The sequence below is a fragment of the Grampus griseus genome, assembly GCF_964374135.1.
Source record: "Grampus griseus genome assembly, chromosome: 1".
In the NCBI taxonomy this organism is placed as follows: Eukaryota; Metazoa; Chordata; class Mammalia; order Artiodactyla; family Delphinidae; genus Grampus; species Grampus griseus.
Window position 1 is genome coordinate 138,077,434 of NC_139017.1, and position 21,286 is coordinate 138,098,719.

At 50.3% G+C, this 21,286-nt stretch overlaps 1 protein-coding gene across 6 annotated transcripts; it reads left to right on the forward strand.

Moving 5' to 3' along the window:
* Positions 1-38: 38 nt before the first annotated feature.
* Positions 39-21,044, forward strand: CYB5RL (cytochrome b5 reductase like; the record flags this gene model as incomplete). Of its 6 annotated transcripts, XM_082665212.1 has the most annotated exons (8): positions 45-96; positions 427-515; positions 5,355-5,630; positions 6,515-6,663; positions 9,417-9,504; positions 12,885-12,989; positions 16,814-17,017; positions 20,841-21,044. In XM_082665212.1, the coding sequence occupies 6 exons, from the start codon at positions 5,439-5,441 to the stop codon at positions 21,042-21,044; spliced, it is 942 nt and encodes a 313-aa protein (XP_082521338.1). The 6 variants fall into 6 exon arrangements, with proteins under 6 accessions (XP_082521337.1, XP_082521338.1, XP_082521339.1 ...); XM_082665211.1 differs by lacking the exon at positions 427-515 and having other exon boundaries at positions 39-96; XM_082665213.1 differs by lacking the exon at positions 427-515 and having other exon boundaries at positions 77-92.
* Between the last annotated feature and the right edge of the window lie 242 nt (positions 21,045-21,286).

Genomic DNA, 21,286 nt, shown 5'->3' on the forward strand with positions numbered 1-21,286 from the left:
GTCCGGGCATCCTCGTCTTGCCCCACCCTACAGGCCGTCAGCGATTTCCCACAGGTGGAACCTTGCCTGTCTCCCCGGGGAAGAGCAGGAGGGTAGGTGAGTGGTTGTGATGGGCAGGGGGACTAGGAGAAGAGATTCAGGACTTCAAGCCTGAACTCGGGACAACCTTGATCGCTTAACGAGCAATTGGAGCTTGGGCAGGGCACTTCCTTCTGAGCCTTAAAGTCACTCGCTGTAAAAAATAGCGATAGAAACGCCTAAACTAGCGCCTAAACTAGCTTGGGGAGGGCACTTCCTTCTGAGCCTTAAAGTCACTCGCTGTAAAAATAGCGATAGAAACGCCTAAACTAGCGTCTAAACTAGCGCCTAAACTAGCTCAGCACCCAGCGCGCGGTGGGTACGCCGTAAATTTCCTTGCCTTTCCAGCCCTCACGCGGAGCCTGAGCGTGGCCCTTGCACCACGCCGGCGCCGCACCGACCGCGCTGCACTGCACGCCTCCTCCCAAGCGCCCAAAGTGAGTTCCTTTCCTCGGAATGTCGCGTTTCGCCTCCTAGAAGCAGGGCCAGAGCGGCGGAGGTGTACCTTCCTCCTTGCGCAGCACGTATTTATCAAATGCCCACTGAGTGTCAGGCACTGCTGAGCATCGGGTTTACACTGGTGAGTAAAACAGGTGTGCGATGTAGAGCGTACAGTTTAGTGGGAGATGCAGACAGAAAGCAAGTAAAGTAAATAAATAGCAGTTGCAACACACACACACACACACTTCATATGCCTTTTCCCCCAGTTATTTTTCTCTTCAGTATTTAACACTAACATAACATGTTTTCTATTTTGATTTTATTTAATCACGCTCTCACTGGAATATAAGATCCATGCGTGCAAGGGATTTTGTTTCTTCACTGCTGTGAAACCTGCTCCTAGACCAGTGCCTGGCACATAGTAAATATATGTTTAATGAATGAATACATAATGATGTGATGAATAAGCAAATAGGGTACCTTCTAGAGAATGAGAAGGGGGTGGTTCAGGGAGGGCTCTGAGGGCAGATGACCTTGAAGCAAGGCCTGAGGGTGAGGAGTGTCATCCAGGCAGAGGCAACAACATGTCAAGGCCTGGCTTCTTAGACTGAAAAGGTAGAGGCTGAGAGAAGATGTGAACCTGGCCTTTAAAATTCATGACTGACGTGGCCAGCTTCTCTACTAATTTCCAAAATACTAGGGAAAGTGGGATTAGTAAAACATGGAGAAAGTAAATTTAAGGCAAAGAAGGCTAAATAACCCTCACACTGTACAGCAGTTTACAGTCAATAGGGCTCCTTCACTTACCTCACTTTATCTCTGAAATACCTTTTGGGAGTAAGAAGTCAGCATAAAGAGGGAATCAGATCTCATTCACTCTTAATACAAACCTGGTACATAACATGCAAGAAAAATGGGTTGACCTGATGTGACACCAAGCTAGGCTGCAAGCTCTGTGAAGGTAGAGCCCCTGTTTTATTAACCTCTGCTGTATCCCAGCACCTAGCACTGCGCCTGGCTCCCAGACCTTATATGTAAACTGAGTACTCACCACTCACCTGAGCCTTGCATATGCCAGGCCTGTGCTTGGTGGTAGAATACAGAAAGAATAAGATAACTGCTTGCCCTCAAGGGGTTCTCAACCTGCTAAACCTTCCTGAAATCATAGAACCAGCAGTAGAACCAGGTTTTCTTTTCTCTAAAGAGCAGCCTTTCCTCTATAAGAGAAAGATTTATTGCACACAGAGGAACTACCCTTCTAAAACCAATGATAGTAAGTGGTAAGAGAATTTGGACAAGTTCTGATCAGAAGAACACTGGGCACCACACAAGGAGATTGGATTGTATCTTGTAGGCAGTGGGGAGCTATTGAAGCTTGCTAAGCAGGGGACTGTTGTGATCAGAGCTGGTGGGAGGTGTGCTGATTGATGGTGTAGGGGGAGACTGGAAGCACATCGTTTGGGCCCATGGGAAGCTCCAGTGTAAATGGGTGTGGAAAGCAGGAAAAGTGGGAAAGATCTTAAAGGTTAGGGCTCCTGGGAAGTGATTGGTAACCAAGAAACAGGACTTCACTGTCTTCTAGTAGGTGTGGTGGTTTGCTCCTCTGCTTTTGCACAGACTTGGCGCACACCTTGATTCTAGCACTTTATGCACGAATGAAGCTACGGCCCTTGGGAAGCTCCAGGGTGCCTATAAAATTCCGTGGCAGTTTGGCAAGTTGGGTCCCTGTTCTGTGCCAGCCCAGTGCCAGGCACTGGGAATTGGAGATGAAGACACTCTCCTCTGCCCTCTAGAGCATGAAATCCAGGGAGAAAGAGCAGCCTGGAGTCTTAAGAGACCAGGTATGTACACTAACTTTACCACTCCTGCTTCCTGGCCTCAGTTTTCTCCATTGTGAAATGAGGAAGAGCATGGCCTACTTATGTACAGCTGTCGAGAGGACTGAGTGAGGCAGTGCCTCTATCTTATCCCGGTTCTTATCTGTTTAGTGGATGACTCCTCCAGGACAGAGATGAGTGTCAGTCACCTCTGTGTCCCAGCACCTCATTCAGCAGCCCCTGCCCAGTAAGTGTCTAAGAGGCAGGAATGAATAGGAGGAAATCAAAGACTGGAGCTTTTATTTTTTAAATTTTATTTATTTATATTTTTAAATTAATTAATTTATTTTTGTCTGCATTGGGTCTTCATTGCTGCACACAGGCTTACTGCGGCGAGCGGGGGCTACTCGTCGCTGCCGTGTGCAGGCTTCTCATTGAGGTAGCTTCTCTTGTTGCAGAGCACCAGCTCTAGGCGCATGGGCTTCAGTAGTTGTGGCACGCGGGCTCAGTTGTTGTGGCTCACGGGCTCTAGAGTGCAGGCTCAGTAGTTGTGGTGCACAGGCTTAGTTGCTCCGCAGCATGTGGGATCTTCCCCAACCTGGGCTCGAACTCGTGTCCCCTGCGTTGGCAGGCGGCTTCTTAACCACTGCGCCACTAGGGAAGTCTAAGACTGGAGCTTTTGGAGGAGTGATATTTACATCAAATAATGCTCTGGGACATCAGACTTCCCCTAAGTTCTGTTCTCAGACAAGAGGGAGAGAAGACCCTCTTTTACTTTGATTTGCCTGTGGATTTTTAAAAAATATTTATTTATTTATTTGACTGCACCGGGTCTTAGTTGCGGCACGCGGGATCTTCATAGCTGCGTGTGGGATCTTCATTGCAGTGTGCAGGATCTTTAGTTGTGGCATGCGGGATCTTTTAGTTGCAGCATGCAGGATCTAGTTCCCTGACCAGGGACTGAACCCGGGCCCCCTGCATTGGGAGCACAGAGTCTTAACGGCTGGACCACCAGGGAAGTCCCTGCCTGTGGAATTTTCAATGAATAGTTTCCTTACAGGTGAGATGACCAAGTCTATTTCTATATAAACTGTATAGTTCCACATATGAAGACAGAGAACCTTGATAAATCCCAAACTGCCCTCACAGAAACATCTCAAAATAAATCATAACCATTTAAATTTTCCTCCCTGATCTTTCTTTCAGACAATGTTTACCTAATGGCCCTGAAACCAAGCTCCTTTCCTTCTTCCTTTCATATAACATCCATATTTTTAAATGTACACTGTGCTAGTTCATAAAATGAATAAAAAACAGGTCTCTGCCCTCAAGGAGTTCACAGTCTCAAAAGAAGAGAAAACCACGTAAACGTGTAATTTCTGAACAGTGTGAAATGCTATAGGGTAGAGATTCATTCACTGGAAGAGCATTTATTGAGCACCTACAGTGACCAGGGCTGGACCAAGTGCAGTGAGTGCTGCAGGAAGCAGGAAGCCAAGCAGGCCTTCAGAGGCTCCAGCCTGTTCTCTTCCTCTACCCACTCATCCCTCCCTTGTTGTCAGTTACCCAGAGCTCCATCTCCAGACTCAGGTACCTAGACCTATTTAATCCAACTGGCAGCTGGATTTTGCCCTTGGATGTCCCACAGGCACTCAGTGTACCTCAAACTGAACTTAGCCATTTCCCCCACTTCCTCTTTCCCCTAAAACTCAGCTTCTCTTGGACCCACTATCCACCCACGGATCCAAGCCAGACACCTGGATGTCCCTTCTATCCCCCTCACCTGCTCACCTCACATCCATCAGTCTCTGTGTCCTGTTAATTACTGCTTCAGGATTTCTCTAATTGACCACTGTCCTCTCATCCTCCCTGAAGCTCCCCTGGTCCAGGTCCTCATTACCTCTCACCTGGACCATCATGATTTCCTCCTCCTCCTGTTTTCCTGTAATTGAAGAACAATATGTTCTGAGACCAGACAGAGCAGAATTAAAGTCCCAGTGCCATCATTTGGGGACCTTTGTCACCCTGGGTAAGTTATTAAACCTCTCCAGACCCCAGTTTTCCCATCCATAAAATGACACCTCCAGGACTGGCCTTGTTGTAAAGATTAAATGAGATGCAGCAATTTGACAGGTGACTCACCAACAGTGGTGAGTGAAAGAAACCAGACACAGAAGAATGCATTCATATGATTCTGTTTAAAGGTAGAAACTAAGCAAACCTGATAAATAGTGGATAGGGTTGCAAATAAAGGTGGCACAACTAAGGAAAAACAAGGGAATGATTATATCAAAAGTCGGGCGGGGGCTTCCCTGGTGGCGCAGTGGTTGAGAGTCTGCCTGCCGATGCAGGGGACATGGGTTCGTGCCCCGGTCCGGGAGGATCCCACATGCCGCGGAGCGGCTGGGCCCGTGAGCCATGGCCGCTGAGCCTGCGCGTCCGGAGCCTGTGCTCCGCAACGGGAGAGGCCACAACAGTGAGAGGCCCGTGTACCGCAAAAAAAAAAAAAAAAAAAAAGTCAGGGTGGTTAATGGGGAGCGGGGGTGTGATCAGGGAGGAACACAAATATGTGGCTTCTGGGATGCCAGCAAGGTTCTTTTTACTTGAGCGAGTGGTGCTTACGAAAGGGTTCTTTTATTTATTTTTATTTATAATTTATCTGTATAATTTATCTGTATATAATTTATCTGTATAAAAAGTAATTTTTATAACTTTTATAAATATTAAATTGTACATAAATGTTGTACTTCATCATTTAAAATATTTTAAAAATTCAGTGAGATTTTCTATGTAATCTTAATCCAGCAGTCCTCAGAGCACACGAAGAGGTCAAGAAACCATGGTTGCCTGTTCCGATCGCTGTGCCCTGTCTCCCTCCCTCCCCCACCAGGCAGCAGATCCCAGGATTGATTCATCCCTGTCCCCAGTGCTCACACAGAGCTTGGCACCTGCAGGCCTCAGGGAGAATGAGCGGAATAGAGGTGACCAGAGTGTAACCACATGTTTTCCCTCTCCCAGGCTGGCAAGGGAGGAGGACCTGGGCCTGCTCTGGGAAGAGCACCCAGTTGCCCACACCTCCTGCCTGACCAAGGCCCACTGACAATGGACAAGGGGGAGGAAGACGACGATGAGGAAGCCTGGCTGCAGCTTCGGCCGGTGGAGCCCTTGCCCTCCCAGTGCTGCGGCAGTGGCTGCTCACCCTGCGTGTTTGACCTCTACCAGCGAGACCTAGCAAGTTGGGAGGCAGCCCGAGCCAGCAAGGACAGGAGCCTGCTGAGTGGAGAAGAGACACAGGTGAGGGGGAGCAGCATCACCTGGCCTCAGCCCTGTGCAGTGTACCTGCTCGCGGAAGCTTCCTTTGACTCTGTACAGCAGAGAGAAAAGAGTGAGCTTAATGGAAGCAGACTGACCCAGGTTCTAAGCCTGGCCCTGAGCTGGTGAATGGGGAATGAGGCAGGTGGCTAGGGGAGGTCCCAGGAGTGAATTGGGTGTGGGCATTTTACAGGAGAGGGAGATCTGTGAGTCGTGGCATTCAGAGAAGACTTCCTGGAGGAGGTAGAGGTGGGGTGGAATATTAAAGACTGTGGCCTGAGACTTGGAAGACATGAATTTGAGTCCCTGCTCATGGTGTGACCTTGTACAAATAAGTCACTACCACTCAGGCCTCAGTTTCCCCACATATAAAATAAGGATATTGGATTAGATCATCCATTAGGTCCCATCAATTTCTAAATTGTGCAAATCTGGATTTTAGCAGGTTTGAAGGATGGGTACATTGGAGATGAGTGTTCTGGATAGAGGGCACTGCTTGAGCAAATAAAAACTCACAGGTAGGAAGCCGCAAGGTATTCTTGGGGGTACAGAGAAAAGTCTGGTGTCTGATGCCTGGGAGATAAAATGAGACTTGGGGCCCATCCACAGGGCCCTTGAGTGTCCAGTTAAGGACCTTGCACTTTATCCTGGGGCTGAGGGGAGCCATACAAGGCTTCAGAGCAGGGTGAGCTCAATGTAAAGTGTTCTGGCATTCTTAGAGCCTGAAAGGGAAGTAAGGCGGGACTACGCTATTACAGAGAAAACTTATTGGCCTTGATAGCCTCTCCTTGTGGGGAGGATGCCCATGGATGCTTGCATGTCTCTTGAGTCCCAGCTTCTAGCTGTTGAATCTTTTCCTGTTGCAGAGCTGTCCCTCCAAGCTGAGCCCAGAGACCTTCCTAGCCTTCTGCATCAGTGCCACGGACAGACTCACTAAGGACACCTACCTTGTCCGGTTTGCATTACCTGGGAACAGCCGGCTCGGCTTGCGGCCTGGCCAGCACCTCATCCTACGGTACACTCAGGTAGTGGGAGGACCCAGGCTTTGCAGCCCTGCTCTGCCATTTGCTAGCTGTGTGGTCTAGGGCAACTTGCTTAACCTTCCTTAAACCTCCATTTGTCATCTTCAGAATAAACATAGTAATACGTGACTCAGAGGGCTCTTGGAATTGAACTAGATAATGCATTTTCATAATAAATAATAACAACAGTAAGAGCAAACACTTTTTTAGCACTTAGTATCCAAGGCACAGTTCTGTGTGCTCATATGTATAAGCTCATTCATCCCTCACAAAATCCTGTGTGGTAGACACCATTGTCATGCCCGAGAGGAAACTGAAGTCAGAGAGGTTTAGTAACTTCCCCAAGATCACACAGTTAGGAAGTGTTGGAGCCAGGATTTGAAAGCAAGCAGTGTGGCTCCAGAGCTTGTGGTATTAACCTCATATGATTAGCACCAGTTGATAGAGAAGACACTGTTGTTGAAAATAAGGGTGTTGCCCAGTATCACACAGCTAATAAGGATTCAAACCCAAACAGCCCGCCTCCTGAGTTACACCCTTCATTCCTCTGAACTTCCTTCTTCCTTCCAGCTTACTTTTGTACTCTTCTCCCACCTTGATCCCCACCTCCACCTACACAGGGACAGGACCCTTTGGGACCTCCAGATGGAGGTGACTGCCAGGCAGTTGACTTTCTGGGTCTGAAGCTCAGCAGAGAAATCTGAGCTGCAGACGTGGATCTGGGAATCATCCAGGTATGCCTGGATGTTATGCCTGGATGGCATTTGGGAGCACGTGGGGCATGGAAAGAGGGAAGGAGGTAGGACCGAACCCTGGCAACTCCAGCATTTATGGTGTTGGCAAGAGGAGGCAGAGCCATCAAAGGAGACGGAAAGTCTAGCCAGTACTTGCCTCGCACTGACCCCTGGTGTCTGTGCCCAGCTTGTTCTGGCCTGTGGCCTGGCTGACGGTCCTTAAAGGTCACTGTTCCAGAGCACAAGAGGGGCCACAGGACAGATCACAGCCCCAAGCAACCCTCCATCCATAAGTCAGGGATGCCCAGAACTACCTGCCTCTAGTCTGGCCCCTCTCTGTCACTCCAGTGACATTCCTAACACATGCAGCTGACCACATCCCTCCTCATTCAGCCCCCTTCTGGTACTCCACAGTGCCTCCCCAGTGACACTGTAACCCAAGGCCCCAGCCTTCTTGCCCAGCAAGTTCTTCTCCACACCCCCCCAGCCACCCCCACACGTGCCCCTTGTTCCAGCCCCGAGGTCCACTCGCCAGTTCCTGGCTTGCCCTACATTATCCTACCTCTAAGCCTTTGCCCAGGCTGTTCCCTCTGCCTGGAATTACTTTACTTCCCGCCCATTGTTACCTGTTAGTGGCCTGCTTGTCCTTTAAGACCTTCTGAGCTCAAGGCCTTCTGAGGTTCCCTAGGTGAGAGTGCCTGTCACTTTTACCCCTGTCATAGCAAATGTCACAGTGCCCTTTGCATCCGAGCCATGCCATATGTTCTGTTTGTTATTTCCTTGTTTTTTCTGTAAGCATTTATTGAATATTTCTGCCCAACTTTTGATACATTGGGACAGGCCTTTTTAATCTTTGCATACCTCAAAGAAGAAAATTTTGTACATAGTAGGGCTCAAGAGAGGAGTGCTTAGGTGCTCCAGGGAAGCTCTGAGTAGTGGTAAGGAGCCCAGACCTGGAGGCAGACACAGCTACAGATGAGTTCTAGCTGTGTGACCTCAGGCAGGTGACATCCCTTCTCTAAGCCTTGGTTTCCTCATTTGGGTTATTGTTTGAAATAAATGAGACACTGCATATAGTATGCTTGGGGCATCATAGGCATTTACTACAACATGGCTGCTCTCATTATTACTCACGATCGTGCTCCCGGCCCCCTTGTTGATAACACTGGAGGGGGTTCATGCATGCGGTCAGGCTTTGGACTAGGGCACCCTTGAGGATCCTTTCACTTCTGATGCTCCTGGCATGCGGTCGTGTTTGATAAATGTTAAACGCTTGTTAAATATAGTTATTTTTATCTTGATCATTCTGTGGTCGAGGAGAGGTCAGGAAAAACCCCAGTGATGTCCTAAAATAGCTCACATCATCAGTGTACTTTTTTTTTATTTATTTATTTTGGCTGCGTTGGGTCTTCATTGCTGTGCGCGGGCTTTCTCTAGTTGCAGTGAGCGGGGGCTACTCTTTGTTGCGGTGCGCGGGCTGCTCATTGCGGTGGCTTCTCTTGTTGTCGAGCACGGGCTCTAGGCACGTGGGCTTCAGTAGTTGTGGCTCGCGGGCTCTAGAGCACAGGCTCAGTAGCTGTGGTGCACTGGCTTAGTTGCTCCATGGCATGCGGGATCTTCCCAGACCAGGGCTTGAACCCGTGTCCCCTGCGTTGGCAGGTGGATTCTTAACCACTGCGCCACCAGGGAAGCCCATCAGTGTACTTTTTGAAGCACTTTTTCATCTGTGACCCCTGTGGAGCTACACAGCAGGGGCATAGACAGTTGTCCCCATTTTACAGAAGGGGCAGCTGAGGGTTTAAATGACCTGCCCAGGATCTCACAGCCAGCACGTGGCAGTGGGGGGAGCCCAGTGCTCTTTTCTTCTGCTCCATCTTGCCTGCCCCTCAATGAGGACCCCTGGGGATGACTGGGCCCCCACCTTCACTCTCACCAGCCTGGCACAGATTCGGTACTCTAAGGGTTTGTTGAATAACTGGCTGACTGCCTGACTGAGTGCTTCTCTTTCCCAGAGGGATAGTAGATGGCTTAGAAATTCAGAGAGCCTATACGCCCATCAGCCCTGCCAACGCAAAAGGATACTTTGAAGTTTTAATCAAGGTGAGCCAACTCACACAGATGCTCTAAGAGGCTGTGGACTGGACCTCCATTTGCCAGCTTGGTCTGGGTGGGGCACTGCCCTCTGACATGGGAAAAGCCAGCGCTCACATGGGAGGAGGCTGGCTTGAGGGAAGAGCAAGGACAATGAAAGAGACCTTTTCTCATCTCCTCCTCTCCTGGGGAAAGGAGGCTACTGGCCCACCAACAGAGGGCATGTTCCTGATAGATTTTATGGAAAACAGGCTTGGACTGAGAAAAGTAAAGCCGTTCCTCCTCACCTTCTTCCCTATTGATGAAGTGTAAGCACTGAGCCGGGAAAAGGGGAGCCAAGTCATGTGCACCTACTGTGTGCTGGGCACGGGTGTCCAGGGAGAGTCAGACATGGTGCCCGCCCTCAGATAGGGGCCAGACTGGGACAGTACAAGGTGGTAGATGCTGTGACACGAGGCCCCAACCCAACTCAGGGCAGCTGGGGCTGCAGGGAAGGTGAGCTGGGCTTCCCAGAGGAGGCTGTGTGTCTGAGCTCTATGTTTAAGCTCAGGAGTGGGAAGGAAGCTCTGAGTGCTGTATCAGCACGTACAGCGGCAAAGGAGGCATGATTTGGGGAACTGTTAGTCATTTGTCCTGGAACACTTTTGTAGGCAAAAGATGGGACATGGAGGACCTTGGGGGCCAAAGTAACCTGAAATCATCTCGCAGGTGGGTTGGCAGGGGTCGGGGCATTTGAGTTGGGCCTTGAGGGAGGAATACAAGTTAGCAGTGGCATTCCAGGGAGACGGATAACCGAAGGCAGGGAGGAGTGAAATAGAGCAGGGTCTTCTGGGAACTGTACCCAGTCTGAGTGGCGGGAGGAGAGTTGCTTGTAGGGGCAGCCGAGATGGGTGGGGAAATTAGCAGATATGAGATGAACAAAGTGGGCTGGATGCAAAATATCCCAGAGACCCAAGGAATAGGCAACAAATGTATAAGACGTCATGAAGGTCCAATTATGTGCAAAAACAATTAGGTTGAACTACATGAAATTGCTGACATGCTAACGTTTTTGACTTACAGAAACAGCAGTTTCATGTGGGTCAGCCTAATACATAGCTCTAGATCATTTCTAAATGGAATCCTAGGGAACACCTATATTTAGGAATAGTTTTCACATCCTTTGTCTCCCTTGTAGGACAGGAATTATCCCCATTTTACTGATAAGCAAACTGAGGCCCCAGGAGGGCCTGAGGCTCCCCAGGTAGTAAGAAGTACAGCTGGAAGGTGAGCCCTGGCCTTCTGACTCCAGGTCCCCAGCACCGTCTCTGGCTCCCAACCATCCCCGCCTGCCTTCAGAGCTGGAGTATTTATTCCTTCACACATAAGCTTGGATGGGATCCCTTTTCCACGCAACTGTTTGTCTGGGAGATTCCACAAATCCTCTCCAAATGGCCTGCTTCCCCAAGCTGCTTGTCTGGGTGTGTTTCTATTGAAAGGATAAGCCTGGAGACAGTTCTTCAGGGCAGCTGGATTTCTCCCAGCTGCAAGGCTGATTTTCTCCTTCGTTTACCGGAAAGCCTCTCTTTAGAGAGATGCTTAATTATCCCTAAGCCGCTGGCTGGGAAGATCTGGAAATGTCTTTGCAAATTGGGAAGGCAGGCGGGTTTTGTAAGGTTTACCCTCCCATGTAGATGGAAAGGAGGAGCTCTCATTTCTTTGGCACCTTCTGGGCACCAGGTACCGCTTCTAGCTCTTTATTTTAATTGTCTCGTTTCAACCTCATAATCACCCTGCAGAGTAGATCATATTCTCCCCACTTTACAGATGAAGAAACTGAAGCCCAGAGAGATGATGTCATTGTCCCAAGGTCCCTGGGGTAATATGATCTCAAGTGGAAGAACAAGTTCAGTGTCAGTTCTGTTTAACAAGTGTGTATTGAGCATTTACTCTGTGCCAGGCTCCGTGTGGGTGCCAGAGGCACAGAAAAATCCTTCCTTTCTCCTTGAGTGCTATCTGTGCCATAGGGCCCCTAAGGCCACCCCTGGGGCTGTGCCTCCCCGAGACTGGGGCCACAAAACAAGGTGTGCACTGAAATATAGCCTCCAGCAACTTAGGAGAAAAACTGTAGCCTCCTCCCCAGACCTCTTCAGGTAAGCGGAAGACTTGCCTTGCTTTATGCATGTGGTGCCCAAGGAAGGCAGGGCTGGTACCAGAAGTAGCTGTGGGTGCTTAAAAGCATGTCTGGTGACCAAAGCCCAGTCTCTCCTTCAAGCCTGGTTATAATTTCTCCAGACACCCTTCCTGGGCTGTTTTACCCCTGACCATACCACACCTGATGCCCAGAATTCTCTCTGCCCTCCTTCCCGCATCCCCAGTGAGTTTGAGTCTACCCAGTCTTCAAGGTCCAGCTTAGCTTTCCCCTCCAGGAAGCTGTCCTCGATCCCACTCCATTGGAAGTGACTGCACCTCCTCAGGGCTCTCCTAGCACTTCATCCTTCTCACGGGGGGTTAGGTAGTCTCTACCTTTTATATGTCTGAGACTTAGGTCCCTCTTAGATTGTGAGCTCCTTAGAGGGAGGGCCTGAATCTGGGTTCATTCATTCATTCAGATGTTTATGTCCTTTCCATGACTCAGGCACTGGCTGCCTCCATGGAGCTTAAGGTCCAGCTGTCTCCCCTGCAGCCCCAGCATGGTGCCTGACAGAGTCAGGGCAGTGTGCACTTCCCCCGTGGAGGAACCCCCTCCACAATCTTCACTTTTTTCATCCAGCCAGAAGACAGTGCAGGGATATGCAGAGATTGCAAATGAGGCGGACTCTAGCCCATAAATATATTTGGTCTTGGCCTGCACAGTGTTTTAAAATTTTGAATTAATTGCCAACATTTCAAAAATGGGAAAATTTTCACCAAAGTATGGATTTCCTACCCCTCTTAGAGAGTCAGAAGATCTGGCATCGCTGGCCCCGCGGACTGCGTACTGGAATTTGCAGAGTGGTTTCCTCCTTTAGAAAGAGTATTCACTCACCAATTTACTGTAGTCCCCACCACTCACTCTTGTCTCCCTGATGCTGAGACTGCTAGTTGCCATCAATCATCTCATACCCAGTTCTTCACTCAGTTCTGTTACCCACATGGCCATTGTAGTTATTTGGTTTGAGACCTCTGTAGTTAAGGCCGTAGGACTTATGGATTCTCATCCCAGTCTTACCAGTTACCTTCTGTGTAAGCTTCTTGGCCTCATCTGAAAATGGGGAACGACAGTACCAACTTCATGGATAATTAGGATTAAATGACACAACACGTGTAAAGCACTGGGAGTGCAGGAAGGGCTCCACTTTCGAGGCTGATGTGGTTTGTATTGGCAACACGTGCCTGTCTTAATGAGGTCTCCCTTCGTTTCCTCCCAGTGCTACCAGACAGGGCTGATGTCCCAGTATGTGGAGTCCTGGAAAGCAGGAGACACGGCTTTCTGGCGAGGACCTTTCGGAGGCTTCTTCTATAAACCAAACCAGGTCAGTGCCCGCAATGAGTCCTCAGGAGACCCCTCCCAGCTTAGCTTCCAGGAATGTGGTTCTCATGTTTCAGGCCATAGAATCTCACTGTGCCATTCTTCTTGAGCCCAAACCTAATCCCAAGAGTATCCTTGGGGTTGGACATGGGAGGAGATGGGAATAGGTGCTAAGAAACAAAACTGCCTGCCCATGTTCCAGAACCATCCTTGCCTGCCCATTGCTTGGAAAAATTCAGACTATGAGCTAGGTATTTAGGGCCCTTATGCCATCTGACTCTCAGATATCTTTCCAGTTTCACGTTCCATTTACAAGACTATGAGACCACTCCCTAAATACACCCTGTGGCTCACTGCTTGGGAACCCCCTGCTTCCCAACCCAAAGGCTCTTCCCCTCATCTTCACGGCATGTTCACATCCTCCCCTGACATTCCCGGGAAGAATCAGTAATTTCTCATCAGTTGGTGCATATCTGGAAAGCAGTTTGACAGTATGCACTGGGAGTCTTAGGAATCTTCACACCCTTGACCCAGTGCTTCCACTTCTGAAGTCTGTTCTATGGAAAGAATCCAAAATGCTGCCTCTTGGACATGTTCATTGCGGCTTTATTTATAATAGCAAGAAATTGGAGACAACTGAACATCCAACAACAGAACAGTTAAGCACACTGGGTTACAGATACGTGATAGACTATTATCTTGGATTTTAAAATTATGTTTATAAATGATGTTAATGCTTAAGCTGTAAGATCAAGTGACAAACACTAGGTAAACTGAATATACAATGTTAGGAAACTAAGTTAAATTGCACAGAAAATATATATATATTTTTAAAGAATTCCCTTCCTTCCTTCCTTCCTTCCTTCTTTTCTTTTCTTTTCTTTCTTCACCGCATGGCATGCGGGATCTTAGTTCCCTGACCAGGGATTGAACCCAGGCCCCCTGTGGTGGAAGTGCAGAGTCTTAACCACTGGACCACCAGGGAAGTCCTCAGAAAAAATATTTTTTTTAAAAAAGCAATAAAATGTTAGCAGCTCTGGGTAGTGGAATTATGGGTGATTTTTATTTTCTTCATTATGTTTTCCAAATTATCCATAATGAGTACCTGTTACCTTTATAATTAGGAAAACAAAGCAAAACAAAAACAAATGGAAAAGAACAAATCATTTTTCCTCTCCATTTTTTTTTTTAATTGAAGTACAGTTGATTTACAATGTTGTGTTAGTTTCAAGTGTACAGCAAAGTGATTCAGTTATACATACATATATATGTGTGTATATATATGTATATATACACACACACACACACACACACACACACACACACACACACACACACACACATATACATCTATTCTTTTTCAGATTCTTTTCCCTTATAGGTTATTACAAAGTATTAAGTATAGTTCCCTGTGCTATACAGCAGGTCCTTGTTGGTTATCTGTTTTATATACAGTAGTGTATATATGTTAATCCCAAACTCCTAATTTATCCCTCCTCTCCCTTCCACTTTGGTAACCATAAGTTTGTTTTCTATGTCTGTGGGTCCATTCTTTTTGTTTAATTTAAAAATAGCTTTTATTGGTATTTTCCTTACTACAAATGCAGTACCTGTTCATTACCAAAAAAAAATTCAGCAGATATAAAGAAGCTAAAAGAGACTTCCCTGGTGGTCCAGTGGTTAAGACTCTTCACTTCCACTGGCAGGGGCACGGGTTCGATCCCTGGTCGGGGATGTTCCGCATGCTGCCTGGTACAGGCAAAAAAAATTTTTTTAATAAAAAAAATAAATAAGCTAAAAGAAGAAATAAAGAATACCTGCAGGCCATCTTCCTGGACATACCTTGGCATACCTTACTACCTTGGCATCCACAGACCCCACTGGAAAGCCCTGCACTTCCTGTCTGGGAGGGTGTAGGGCCCAGCCATGAGGGAAAAGACATGGTGTGTCACACATGAATACTTGGCTGCTGAAACTGTGGCTAAGGCTTGGCTCTGCTCCTGTGAGGATGCTGGGATGCAGCCCAGTCTTGCCACTCTGCAGCCATCTTCAATGCAGATGGGTCACGTCAGCCCTGAGACATTCCACAGACTATCATAGGTATTCACCCAGGTCCAGGCCAGTGCTGGACCCTGGGGGCTCAGAGATGGGTCAGATGAGTCCTGTCCTCCAGAAGCTCACAGTCTGATGGGGAGACAGGCCCACAAATAAATGACAACAACATAGTGTGACAAGTGTGAAGAGGGATGCACAGAGGGCTGTGGGAACACAGGAAGGACCCCTCACCTGCCCCTGGCTCAGAGAGGGCTCCCCAGAGGAGAGCCTGAGCAGTGATGGGAGAAAGGGGGAGCATGGCACACCCCGTGACTGGGAGGCTGGGAGAGCATGAACACAGGACAGGATGATGGGCTAGCAGTAGGGCTCAGTGAGGGAAGGAATCTAATTGTATTAAGCCCCATGCTCCATACCAGGCACTTGATTATTTTTTCAATTTTATTTTAGAATTTATTTTATTTTATGTATTCGGGTTTTTTGGCTGCGTTGGGTCTTTGTTGCTGCACGTGGGCTTTCTCTCTAGTTGCGGTGAGTAGGGGCTACTCTTCGTTGCACTGTGGTGGCTTCTCTTGTTGCGGAGCATGGGCTCTGGGTGTGCGGGCTTCAGTAGTTGCGGCATGTGGGCTCAGTAGTTGCAGCTCGTGGGCTCTAGAGCACAGGCTCAGTAGTTGTGGCGCATGGGCTTAGTTGCTCCGCGACATGTGGGATCCTCCTGGACCAGGGATCGAACCTGTGTCCCCTGCACTGGAAGGCAGATTCTTAACCACTGCACCACCAGGGAAGTCCCATACCAGGCACTTTATGTCATCTCTTTAATCCTCATGACAGTTCTGAGATAGGTGCTATTCTGGGGAGGTGCTGTTATTTTCTTACCAGTGAAGAAACCAAGGCTCAGAGAGGTGAAAGAACGTGCCCAGATCGCGTGACTGGGGGTTTTCCTGCAGATCTGCCAGGCTCCTGATAGTCCAGGAAGCATTCCATGCAGTAGTGTGGTGTGCAGTGGCTGTTACTAAAGCTGGTGAACACTCAGACTGCGCACAGAGGCCTAATCTCTAGAAGGATGTCGGTGAATACCTCACTGTGCACTAACCTTCTAGGCACTGATCTTAAAGAGGCCTAGAGCCAGGAAACAGGTTTGGTGATGGGGAGCTGATGGAACAGGTGCCTCTTGGGAGCTCATTTTGATTGCCTGGCTCTCTGTGCCAGGCACTGAGGTATAGTATCTCATTTAGTCCAGAGATGAGCAGGCTCAGGGTCCAAGCCAGGGGCCTCCGATCTCTGCAGGGTTGCCCTGGGGCAGAGGAAGCAGCCCGGAGGGCAGGGCTAGGATGGCGGTGGGAGAGCAAAGCTTTGGTGGGAACAGGTGTCAGCTCAGTGTCAGGTGGGAAGCCTTCCCTGGCAAGGGGAGTCAGTCTGGAATGGAGCAGACTTCCTTGGGAGGTAGTGGACTACCTATCAGCAGAAGTATGTAAGCAGAGTCCCGAGGGGATGCTTCAGAAGGCAGCCAAGCCACTTGCAGGATGACTGCACCATCATGTTCCCTTTCAGCCTCCAGATTCCATGATTTCTGTTCCATAGACCTCATAAGCTGTAGCCTATCACAGGCAAGGATGGTTTTCTGGAGGAGGTAGAGAGGCGAACTCAGATGGGTGGCACACCCAGGAAGGGCAGTGCCATCCAGTTCAGACAAGCCCAAGAAAAGCCCCCGTAGTGGATGGCTGGGGTCAGACCCCTTCCCAGCCCACCCCTGTCATATACCGTCCTGTTCCCTAGTATGGTGAGCTCCTCATGCTGGCTGCTGGCACTGGCCTGGCCCCCATGGTGCCCATCCTGCAGAGCATCACAGACAACGCAGAGGATGAGACCTTCATCACCCTGGTGGGCTGCTTCAAGACCTTTGAGGGCATCTACCTGAAAACCTTCCTCCGGGAGCAGGCTCGTTTCTGGAATGTCCGCACCTTCTTTGTACTCAGCCAGGTGAGCCCAGGAGGATGATTTCCTTCCCTGATCGAGACTCTACTGTCCCCTGCACCCGTCTTGAGGACATGCTGTGGGCTCTCTGCCCTGTGCCGTAATAGTCATCACTGCCACTGGTGGAACCCCCAGTGTGTGCCTGGCAAGGAAGGCAGGTGTTGCCGTGTTCATTATGCAGATGAGGAAACTGACGCTCAGAGGTGAAGGCACCAGCTGGTGTCGTGCTGCCAGACAGGGTGAAGCCAGGATACAAACCCGAGACTGTCTGCTTCCAGAGCGCCAGCTCTCACCCACCATGGTTTGCTGCCTGCCATCCACCCTCTGGCATCCTCTGTTGTATGGGCGGGGGGTCTGGTTGTAGAATCAGTGGGCCAGGCGCAGACGTCCTCTGGCTGTGATAGCTCCTTGAGGCAGGGACCACGTGTCTGGATCACCCCGCTTTCAATGCTTTGCACAGCACCAGGCATGGAGTAGGCACTCACCCGGGCAATGGCTGGTGGAGTAAACCGGGTCCAGTTCACTGCATTTGTTAGGGTCTTTTCCACATCACTTTGTTCCCCCCTGGGAACAAAGCTGCTTTCAAATCCTCCAAGTTACAGCCAGTTTAGCTGGAAGCGGCTTTGCCTCCTGAGCCCTCTTCCCTCTGGTTCCCCATCCCCGCCATTCATTCAAGCCGCCCCTCTGGGCCCTCCCCACAGGGCCGCAGTGTGGAGGGCTGTCTTGCGCCTCACCTCAAGCCAGGCCCTCAGCTATCTTTGTTCGCTGGCCTTCGCCTGGTCTGTAGCTTTATTTCTCTTTCCTGCACGCCCTGGGTTGAGGTTCCCTGCCGGTGCCTCCCCTCCATTCTCTTGGTCAGGGTCAGCCACATTACCCTGTACTTTGGAGCACCCTTGTCATCAGTTTCCTCTTGAGACAGCTTTAGAGTGTCCCTAAAGACTTACATGATCCTTGACATTGTGGCTGGGTGGGGGAGGGTGTCAGGAAACCAGTGGTCCTGAGATGCCCGGGGCCAGAGTCCACAGGCCTGTGCACGGGGCAGAATGCTCTGTGGCGTGAACACCGAGAGGGTCGTGCTTGGTGAACATTAGCAGCGACAGCAGCGCCCAAGGTCAGGGATGAAGCAGAGGGCTAAGGTCCAGCCGAGGGGAGAGGGGCGAGGGAAGGGCCACTCCTGCCGGGAGCACGCTCAGCCCTGCCTAAGAGCTGGTCGGGGAAGGTGGCAGGAAGGCAGGCACCTGGAAGAATTGCCCTGGCGGTTGGCCAGCCTTCCTTTCCCCCACCACGTGCCAGGTGCCAAGGATTTAAAAACGAAAATGGGACGTCCCTGGCGGTCCAGTGGTTAAGATTCTGTGCTTCCACTGCAGGGGACGGGGGTTCAATGCCTGGTCAGGGAACTAAGATCCCACATGCCACACAGGGCGGCCAAAAAAAATTTTTTTAATAAATAAATAAAAATGAAGATGACCTCTTACTGCCCTCCAGGTGCTCATCTATATGTGTGGAGACAGCCACAGAGATGGCTGACAAGGGCTCCCCTTCATCGAGCACCTTCTCTGTGCCTAGCACTGTTCTAAGCACTTCATGTGTACTAACTCATTTAATCCCCACCACCATCTTAGGAGGCTTATACTGCCATCATGGCCTTTTAACAGATGTGGAAACTGAGACACAGAGAGGTTAAGAAGCTTGCCCAAGGTAACACAGCAAGTTGGTGGCGAGGCCATGCTCTTATTGCTTGTCAGTGTAAGACAGCACAGGGATAGGTGCTGTGGAGGGTGTTCAGGGTGCTGGAGGCAAGCAGAGAGGGCTTCACAGAGGAGATGGCATTGGAGCCCGGGCTTGAGGGCAGAATTAAAGTTCACCAGCAATAGGGGACCTTCTACCCTGGGCCGGGGCTTTGATGAGGCCAGTGCCCTGGGGTTGGGCAGGCGAGTGGGCTGGCTGTCAATAGCTGGGGAAGGTGAGGGATGGTGGAGTGAGAGGTGCCTCCTGCCTGTCCATGCTTCCTCCACTCCGGGTGCTGCCTGGGCCATAGCGACAGCATCATCAAGGATCTCCCTGCTCCAGCCACTCCTTGACGATTTGTCCTTCATCCTGCAGCCGGAAGGGCAGCTCTGACCACATCACTGCCCTACTTCCTGTCTTTTCCTAGCTCCCCACCGCTCTCAAGGCTGTGTGCCAGCCCTCCATGGCCTCGCCTTCCGGCCCACTCCGGCTGCATGCTGCGTTCTGGTGTCACTGGTCTGCCTGTGGTCGCAAGTGCTCTGTGCTTTTCTGGCTCCTGGGTCTTTGCTCGTATGGTTCCCCCTGCCAGGCACACTTTTTCCCACTTCTTCACCTAACGCCCACTCATCCCTCACATCTCTCTGCTAAGGTGTAATTCCATCCTGGGAACTTTCCCTGAGCCTCCAGGCTGGTGTAGGTGTTTCTGCTGTCACGGCCCAGGCTCTGCTTCCTAGCACCCACCCACTGCATCATCATTGTTTATGGGTCCCCTCCCCACTTGAGCAGCAACCAGACCCCATGCATCTCTGGGTGCACAGTCAAGGTCAGCTGCACTGAACCTAACTGGCCTAGGGGGATCGGGCATTGGGAAGGAGGGGCAAGGCCAACGGGCCCTACTCGTTCCTGCCCTCGAGGGCCCATTGGGCAGGTCAGAGCACGAAGGGCATGCAAGAAGATGCAGATCATCAGAGAGTGTCCCCTGTCAGCAGCACAGCACTGTCCTCAGAGGCCCTCGGGGTCTGGTGAGCTCTGTGAGTGCGCCTGAGATTCGAGGCCCGCATTCATGGAGGCTCTCTCAGCGCTTCCCCGTCTGCTGCGCTCATCTCAGTAGCTCAGAGAGGTCATGGCTCATCACCAGGAAATGGTGGCAAAGCTTGGATTCCAACCCCAACCCCTCTCTCTCCATCCTGTCTCGCTGCTTGGCCCCAGGAACCAGAAGTTCATCTCGATAGGGCCTGCAGAGGTGATGGTCCTGTTCTGTTGCGGGTTCTGTTTTGTTTTGGACGCTGGTTACATGGTTTCTTCTCTTTGTTAAAATTCTCCAAACTATATAAACTTTACTATTTTTATACATATGTTATACTCCAATAAAATGTTTACTTAAAAGATATTCTTCCAAGTAGTGGAGATTTTCTTTTGTGGCCCTGGGAATGAAAGCCACAAGCTAAGTCTAGAGAGACAGAAAGAGAAGGAGCCTGGGGCATTGCACACCCCCAGAATACTACCTCTAGCCTTTTCATGTGAGAGAAATAAACCCTTCTCTTGGTTAGGGCACTGCAGCCCGGGGTCTCTGATACACACAGCCATATGGGGCCAGGAACCCTGTCTGTTTAGGGCAGCTGCTGTATCCCCATTGCCTAGCACCGGGCCAGGCACAGAGTCACTCAGTAAACATTTGTTAACTCAACAAGCTCATTGAAATCTTAAATGAACAAAAGTTTTGGTCCGAGGGTGATGGTGATGGATAACCTTGGAAAGATGCTAGGAGACCCACAGTCATGGTGAGAAAACATTCCCCCCTGAGTGACAGGTGCAGTGGCCCCAGGTTCTGGTCCTGCTGCTGCCCCTGTGTCACTGTGTGCCCTGAGAGGCATCCCTCTTCCCTGTGCATCAGCTGTTGTGGAGAATAACTGCCTACCCACAGGCTTCTGTGAGGGTGATGTGAGTCCCAGTGTGAGGAAGTGCCTGGCCTGTGGTGGGGTTGGGTGAAGGTTGGCTTCCCACCCCCTCTGCCTCAGTGTCCTTGTTGGCCAGAGAGGAGCTGGCCATGTGAACTCCGAGGACCCCCAGTAGTCACCCCCACTGTTTCTCATCCTCCCAGGAGAACTCCCTAGAGCAGCTTCCCTGGAGTTACCGGGACAAGACCCACTTTGGCCGCCTGGGCCAAGACCTGATTGAAGAGCTGGTCGGCTCCTGTCGGAGAAAGCCGTTTGCATTGGTCTGCGGCTCAGCTGAGTTTACCAAGGACGTGGCCGGGTACTTGCTGAGCGCAGGCCTGGCCGAGGACTCCTACTTCCTCTTCTAGGCCTGGCCTCCCTTCTAAAGCTCAGGCCAGGGGCCTGGCACTGGGACGCAGGAAGGGACATAGACTGAAATCCAAAGACATGAATGGAAGACTGCTGCTAACTCTCCAGGTGACCTGGGACAAACGTCTTTACCTCTGCACACCTCCGTTTCCCATCCACCCCACGCGGCTCCTGACTCCCTCAAACAGGCATCCTCCTGGGAGGAGGGAGATGGAGCTGCAGGAACCTTGGGGAGGAGAGT